The 8,867-nt window shown below is 34.2% G+C and overlaps 1 protein-coding gene across 1 annotated transcript; it reads left to right on the top strand.

Annotated features, from left to right (window-relative positions):
- Positions 1–253: 253 nt before the first annotated feature.
- LOC126701984 (uncharacterized) lies at positions 254–1,039 on the top strand. The gene has a single exon (XM_050400516.1). It carries the CDS (start codon positions 254–256, stop codon positions 1,037–1,039), a length of 786 nt encoding a protein of 261 aa, XP_050256473.1.
- The last annotated feature ends 7,828 nt before the right edge of the window (positions 1,040–8,867 follow it).

Genomic DNA, 8,867 nt, shown 5'->3' with positions numbered 1-8,867 from the left:
ATGACCAACATCAATGAAGTATAACTTATCGTGATCTTAATGAAAGTTTTCTAGCATTGATGGTATTAATAGAACGGATTTTGATGTATTAAACTAATGCATCAATGACACTTAAACAAGTTTCAGTTTTTCTGTCTTTGGTAAGTACTATAAATCCACATCCTCTTGCTTCCATTAGCCTCAAGAGTCCTCCAATACCATTGATAAACCAGTAGTCACACATACTACTAGTTTATCCTTTTTGATAACTACCATGGCATATAAATCACAAGGGATTGCTCTCATGTTAATATATGCGTGTTTGGCAGTGTTGGTTCCTACCGGGCTAGCTCAGTTGCCACAAACACCTGGATTGCCTCAAATACCTGGATTGTCAGAAATATCTGGATTGTTGCCACACATAACTAGATTGTTCCCAAACCTTGGAGCTGGGGGACTTTTAGGGGCAAATGGGCAGTGCTTGTCATCTCTTGTAGACATACCAGGGTGTCTTACTCAAGTTTTTGGTTCACTTGTCAATGGCCAATTCAGCATTATAGGTTCCTCTTGTTGCAAAACCATCTCGGAGATTGAGGGAAATTGCTTGTCTAAATTGTTCCCCTCCAATCCCATCTTTGCTCCTTTGCTCAATAACTCTTGCGGTCAACCATCTAAAGGAAACAGACAGGTCTCTGGAATCATCGCGAGTAAGGCCGCTTTACCAGGGATTTTATCGGGGAATCAAGACATACAGGAATGCTGGTCATCTCTTTCAGGTGTACCAGGGTGTCTTACAGACGTTATGAATTCACTCTTTAATGGCAGAGTTAACTTCTTTGGCCCTACTTGTTGTAAAGCCATCACTTTGGTCAGTGACCATTGCTTGCCTAAATTGTTCCCTTTTAACCCAGCTTTTCATTCAACAGTTAAAAACGTTTGTTTAACTGGCTCTGGAGTTGGAGGACCTACAGCTTCACCTCTGGGAGTAGATCAAATCACTGTGAGCAAGCTCTATTTGCAAGGGAAATTACCTTTCCCAGGACTATCAGACGGGAATTAGGAAAAAGTCGTTGCATAATGCTGGTCATCACTTTCAAGCATTAATCGGTGTGTTGATGCGATTTATGGAACACTTTCTAGGGGTAAATTTAGTTTGGTCGGTCATGCTTGCTGCAAATCCGTCGCTGTTATTAGTCACAAGTGTTGGCCCAAGATGTTCCCGCTCAACCCATTGTTCCCTTCGTTGCTCAGGAGTAAATGTGCATGCAGTGCTTCTAGAGCTGCTCCAAAACCTTGGAGAATTTGATCGTGCCTATGAACTCAGACAGCTCTTCATTGGCTACTGCAATATTAATAATGCCTTGGCCAGTGATTGTAATAAAATATGGTCTTTTTTTTTTTTCTTTTTGTTTTTGTTTTTTTTTTTTTTTTTTTTTTTTGTGAGACCAATGCTTCCTAGTGTGTTGTTTTTAGAATTTTCAATTCATCAATAAAATTCTTGTTGGCATTTAAGCCATTGCATACACGTCGTTCTTGGAATGAATTTAGTTAAAGTTGCATTTTTTTAAGTGATTTACTCTCTTTTATAATGTGTTATGCAAAAAGGCATTGTAGCTGAAAATATCATGATAAGTTCATTTTTTTGAATTTACATTTTCATTCTAATTTATGCTACAATTTTGGGGTCATCTAGTCACAGAAAAAGAAAAATGGTGATACGGAAATAGCATATTTAAATTAAGACGACACCACAATATTTCATTTCAATAAAAAAAAAAATTTTTGAAATGATCTTGAGAAAAGTATTGGTAACTTTGTTTTCCTCTTGATTTCCAATAGTTGAATTACTGAAAGTTAAATATAACTAAAGAAATGTGAACAAACAAATAACGTATATTTGGATGTGAGTTGGGTAATCTAGTAATTTATCAAGACCTAGTTATGAGCCTTTTCACTATATAAATAAAATTTTGAAATCAAGAAAACGCGTTTTTATTTGAAAATTTTTCACATGGTTTCAGTCTATTAGATATTTCACAAAATGAGGTTGTGCAGTATCAAAATAAAAAATAAGTATGATATCATGTTTTGGTTATTTTCAACGATAAAGTCTTATATTGTAAAATAAGGGACTTGAGTACAAAGTATGCCTACCCAAACAAGAAATCAGGTAGTGTCTTCACTTGAAACTAAAAAACAGTCATTATGGATTATAGGTCTCAAATTTTCAAATAACTATATATGTAAAAAATAAATGTAAGATAAAAAATAAAGTAAAAAAGTTGAATATTGTGTTCTATGAATTGTGATTTGAATTTTTCTCATAATACAATATCCATATGCAGTGACGAGCCACAAATTTTCCATCAAGTTCCAAACACCCTCCTTTCCCTTAAAAAACAAGTGTGCGTAATATTTCAATAAAAACAAGACATAAGTATTTCTATATATATATACATACATATACATATATATAGGTTTTTGTTTTGATGTCAAATAATTTATATTTCTATATAAAAACTATATTTTTAAAGTATATCTTTTTTATTATAAAGCTTAAAGTTATTTTGATTCATTTAAAGAGGGTCACAATCCCATAAGTAATAAGTTGTATATCGCAAGTATTTAAATTAATTGAAAGTTCACGAATTTTTTTTCTGATGCTTTGTTTAGTTTGGTTTTTTTTTTTTTTTTTTGGGTACTTCTCTAGTGCTTAAATTCTACTAATTAAAGATAAATGTAATATATCTGTTCTTTTTATTATTATTGGCATAATTTGTCAAGCTACACCCAGTGTGGCTTTAAGTAATGTTACAAAAGTTAAAATGTTTTTTTTTTTCTTGAATGCGAATTTCACTAAATCTAGTATTGAATTACATGTTTACTGTATAACCTCCATGCCTTTAAAATTTTAAAATGATCAAAGATCAATAGCTCGTTAATCTATTAAATGTTCAAAATTTAAGTCCAAATTTTTATATTAAAATTATGCATTAAAAGGGAGTTTATGGACTAAATAGTAAATAACATCAAATAAGTACGAAATTTGACAAGCTTATTAAGAATATAGAAAAAAAATGTAATTCAATAGTGTGTACGTTGGGTTAAAAAATGTAATTCATTAGTCAAAATTTTTACATAAATTTGATTAATATATTTTGGGTAGTACGCATGCAGGTTGGGTTAAAAGATTTATATATGGTAATAATGGAAAAGGATCAAAACACTTATTATATATTTATTGAAATGTTTCTATTTTTCTCTTTTTGAGGTGTATTTGTCCTGTGAGTTTTTTTTTTTTTTTTTTAACTGATAAGATACTGTGAGTTATATATATATATATATATATATATATATATAGTATATACACAGAATCGTGGATATTGTAAATGAGAAGTTGACAACTGTTTTGTGTTTGGTTAATAGGAAAGGTAAGCAACAACCATGGAAGTTTTATTCAAAATCCTTGATCTTTATACCAAAAGACCCCTTCAGGTCTATTATTATTATTAAATTCATTATTTTCAAGAACATCTTTGGGAAAAATGACCAACATAAATGAAGTATAACTTATCATGATCTTAATGAAAGTTTTCTAGCATTGATGGTATTAATAGAACGGATTTTGATGTATTAAACTAATGCATCAATGACACTTAAACAAGTTTCAGTTTTTATGTCTTTGGTATGTACTATAAATCCACATCCTCTTGCTTCCATTACCCTCAAGAGTCCTCCAATACCATTGATAAACCAATAGTCACACATACTACTAGTTTATCCTTTTTGATAACTACCATGGCATATAAATCACAAAGGATTGCTCTCATGTTAATATATGTGTGTTTGGCAGTGTTGGTTCCTACCGGGCTAGCTCAGCTACCACAAACACCTGGATTGCCTCAAATACCTGGATTGTCAGAAATATCTGGATTGTTGCCACAGATAACTAGATTGTTTCCAAACCTTGGAGCTGGGGGACTTTCAGGGGCAAATGGGCATTGCTTGTCATCTCTTGTAGACATACCAGGGTGTCTTACTCAAGTTTTTGGTTCACTGGTCAATGGCCAATTCAGCATTATAGGTTCCTCTTGTTGCAAAGCCATCTCGGAGATTGAGGGAAATTGCTTGTCTAAATTGTTCCCCTCCAATCCCATCTTTGCTCCTTTGCTCAATAACTCTTGTGGTCAACCATCTAAAGGAAACAGACAGGTCTCTGGAATCACCGCGAGTAAGGCGGCTTTACCAGGGATTTTATCGGGGAATCAAGACATACAGGAATGCTGGTCATCTCTTTCAGGTGTACCAGGGTGTCTTACAGACGTTATGAATTCACTCTTTAATGGCAGAGTTAACTTCTTTGGCCCTACTTGTTGTAAAGCCATCACTTTGGTCAGTGACCATTGCTTGCCTAAATTGTTCCCTTTTAACCCAGCTTTTCATTCAACAATTAAAAACGTTTGTTTAACTGGCTCTGGTGTTGGAGGACCTACACCTTCACCTCTGGGAGTAGATCAAATCACTGTGAGCAAGCTCTATTTGCCAAGGAAATTACCTTTCCTAGGACTATCAGACGGGAAACGGGAAAAAGACGTTGCAAAATGCTGGTCATCACTTTCAAGCATTAATCGGTGTGTTAATGAGATTTATGGAACACTTTCCAGGGGTAAATTTAGTTTGGTCGGTCATGCTTGCTGCAAATCCGTCACTGATATTAGTCACAAGTGTTGGCCCAAGATGTTCCCACTCAACCCATTGTTCCCTTCGTTGCTCAGGAGTAAATGTGCACGCAGTGCTTCTAGAGCTGCTCCAAAACCTTGGAGAATTTGATCGTGCTTATGAACTCAGACAGTCTCTTCATTGGCTACTGCAATATTAATAATGCCTTGGCCAGTGATTGTAATAAAATATGGTCTTTTTTTTTTTCTTTTTTTTTTTTTGAGACCAATGCTTCCTAGTGTGTTGTTTTTAGAATTTTCAACTCATCAATAAAATTCTTGTTGGCATTTAAGCCATTGCATGCACGTCATAATACAATATGCATATGCAGTGACAAGCCACAAATTTTCTGTCAAGTACCAAACACCCTCCTTTCCCTTAAAAAACAAGTGTGTGTAATTTTTCTATAAAAACAAGGCAAAAGTATTTCTATATATATACATATATATATATATATATATATATATATATGTTTTTGTTTTGATATCAAGTAATTTATATTTCTATATATAAAACTGTGTTTTTAAAGTATATCTTTTTTATTATAAAGCTTAAAGTTATTTTGATTCATTTAAAGTGGGTCTCAATCCTATAAGTAATAAGTAGTATATAGCAAATATTTAAATTAACTGAACATTCACGAATTTTGTACTGATGCTTAGTTTAGTTTATTTTTTTTATTTAATTTTATTTTTTTTGGTTCTTCTCTAGTGCCTAAGTTCTACTAATTAAATATAAATATAATATATTTTTTCTTATTGTTATTATTTTCATAATTTTTCAAGTTATACCCGGTGTGGCTTTAAGTAATGTTGCAACTGTTAAAATTTTTTTTTTTTTTTTTTGGAATGTGAATTTCACTAAATCTACTAATAAATTACATGTTTACTGTATGTAATTTTTCTATAAAAACAAGGGATTTTATTAATCTGCAATCTGTACCCCTCGAGAACTGATAAATGCCTAGGGACTGATTAATTTTCGAGGGTTTGTAACAGTAAAGGAACTTGTCCACGGTGAGAGGACGGTCCCCTTTAAACACCTCCCTCCACAAAATTTGCATAGAGATGATCAACCTCCATTCATTGGGATTAAGTTGTCATACTCCTAAACCTAACTTGGTAAGTAATTCTCTAGCGAAAACATTCAGAGGCAACATAAGTCCCCCCCAAGAGATAAGCTTCATAAATACCTATTCAAAAACAAGGGTCACAACACCACTCACCACGGATGGCTAACCTAGGGTTAAGGTTGTCTGGAATTTGGTACCAACTTTTAAGGGACGTAAGTCTTTTTTTCATCCGTCTTAGAAGGGACACTGACGGCATAACTATTGACGGTTTCAACCTCGTTTAGGGTGGTGGACGAAGGAGCACTAGTGGAGGTACCAGCATGTGATCCTGAAGTAGCCCTCGTCGGCTCGTCCTAAGCTCTTCCTGAAGAACCTCCAAAGGAACCCCAGGAACTCCAAATGTGTATTGTTTGTTTGTAGTGTTCCCTCCACTACCACTACTGTCACTACTCCTACTACCACTATTACTATTGGAACCACTATCACTAGTACTATCATGGTACTCGTCTATCTCCCTATTGTCACTATTGCTAGACAGGGATACTACGATCTCAGACATCTTGAGAAACTTTAAGGAAAACCTAAAGACGAAGAAGAAGAAGAAGATACCTAGCTCTAAACAAAGAAGGCCTAAGGACACGAGAAGACTTCAAGATGAGGTGCTGGATGACAAATGTCAGAGGAGAAAATATTGGAAATGTGAAAGGGTAGGAGAGGAATTCCACCATTTATAGACAACGAAGCTTGGCATGGAAAATGATGTGACCAACTAGAAGAAGCCACGTGGCATTTTTCTTAAAAGACAAAACAACATGATTGAATTACCTTGGATTGTGTCACGTGTCAACAGTCAAGCATGGAATTCAAAAAAAAAAAAAAAAAAATTCTGATTGACAGACAACACAAGGACAAGGGGGCAATTGATGAGGATGAGCGCCAAGTATAATTTGTCCTTGCGTCGTCATCCATAACATAGAAGAAACCACCTTGGCCTATCCAAGAAGAAGAACACATAAGGAAATTCGTCCATAGACAACCAAGTCAGGCCATGAAGGGAATTCTCCGTGGACGAGTATGTTTATGGATGACATAAACATGGACGAGTGAATAATACTTGGTGAATTTCACAAAAAATCCTCCATAAGATTCACATAAGCAAAATACGACATATTGCATGTAACCCATGTACAACGCCTCATGTAACCCATTTTCTTTGATAACCGTCGACATTACCCATGATGGTAATGGATCCAAACAAGTAGACCCACGTCTAACTCTCTATAAAAGGAGAAGATTCCATTCACACAAGGTAATTTTGAACCATTCACTATATATTCTTTCCTTGTGTCCTAGAGAGAAGACTAACTTAACTATCGGAGAGTTCTTGGCCAGGTCACACCGGTAACCTTTGACAATGCTTTCTTTCTTTTCAGGCCTTCCAAGCAACCTCAAGCCCATTGAAGACTAACTTAACTATCGGAGAGTTCTTGGCCGGGTCACACCGGTCACCTTTGACAGTGCTTTCTTTCTTTTCAGGCCTTCCAAGCATTCAACCTACTGATTTTTTGTGCAGCATAATATATGTTTTTGTTTTGATATCAAATAATTTATATTTCTATATATAAAACTATATTTTTAAAGTATATATTTTTTATTATAAAGCTTAAAGTTATTTTGATTCATTTAAAGAGGGTCACAATCCCATAAATAATAAGTAGTATATAGCAAATATTTCTATTAATAGAACATTCACGAATTTTGTACTAATGCTTAGTTTAGTTTTTTTCTTTTTTCTTTTTTGCACTTCTCTAGTGCCTAAGTTCTACTAATTAAATATAAATTTAATATATCCGTTCTTATTATAATTATGGGCATAATTTGTCAAGTTACACCTAGTGTGGGTTTAAGTAATGTTACAATAGTTAAAATGGTTTTTTTGAATGTGAATTTCACTAAATCTACTGTTGAATTATATGTTTACTGTACGTAATTTTTCTATAAAAACAATTCATATGTATTTCTATATATATATATATATATACACACACACACATACATATTGTTAAGACATATGTGAATCATGTTAGGAACATATGTCAATATGGAATTGACTAATCCTTTGACAAAATGCACTTTACTTGTAATTGGGTAGATCTAGGATGTGTTTAATACTTCAAGGTTTCAAGTCTAAGTGTTAAAGCCATGCAAATCTATCCAAGAATCAAGTGAAGAAGTGCTGGATTTTAAAGCTCGACAGATAACATCTATCAAAGTTTAAAAGGTAGCTTTTGCCCAATGCTCGACAGCTGCTCAATAGATACCCTGTCTATCAAGATTTATGAAAAACAGATTTTCAATTCTGATTTTCATCCAATCCATGTATACATGTTTGGACTTTCTTCTCTCACAACCCTAAACATATATAAGGATTATTTTAAGGGCCGTCACAACTGATGCAAGAAAGTACAACTTGTTGCAAAGGTTTTACACAAGCATATTGTGACTGGAGACAATTTGCCCTAGTTCATCTTTCTCTTCAAGAAGCTGCTGTGTTTGTATGCCATAGGTTTTTGTAACCAAGGAGCTTCGTGATCTTCATCGTATTGATGAACTGAAGAACTTTGCAGCCAACATCCTTCTCAAGTTGGTGGTTAGTCACGTACCTGGATTCGTGCATTGATTGGTTAGTCACGTACTGGGAGTCGTGCATTGAAAGGAGAGATTGTCACTACAGAACAAGTTCAATTGGATACTAGAGTAAGGGTTCAACTGTAAGTTGGTATAAGGTACTAGGATTATTTACTTGTAACCGCTTGTTGTGATAATAGTGGATTTTCAGGAGTGGTGACCTTAAAATCACCTGGTGGGGATTTTGCATTGGAGGTTTTCCCCATTCATAAACAATTCACCATGTCAACTTTATTTTCCATTGCATATTAATTTAGTTGGTGATTTGTTTGTACTACCATGCGTATTGCATGTTAATTAACTTAATTAACTCACTTGGCTAATTAATTGGTTAATTTTTCACAATGGGTCAATACATTCTTGGCCTACCATACACACACACACACATATATATATACATATTTTTTTG

The sequence above is a fragment of the Quercus robur genome, chromosome 2 (genome assembly GCF_932294415.1).
Source record: "Quercus robur chromosome 2, dhQueRobu3.1, whole genome shotgun sequence".
In the NCBI taxonomy this organism is placed as follows: domain Eukaryota; kingdom Viridiplantae; phylum Streptophyta; class Magnoliopsida; order Fagales; family Fagaceae; genus Quercus; species Quercus robur.
This window is presented reverse-complemented; position numbering and strand designations above follow the sequence as displayed.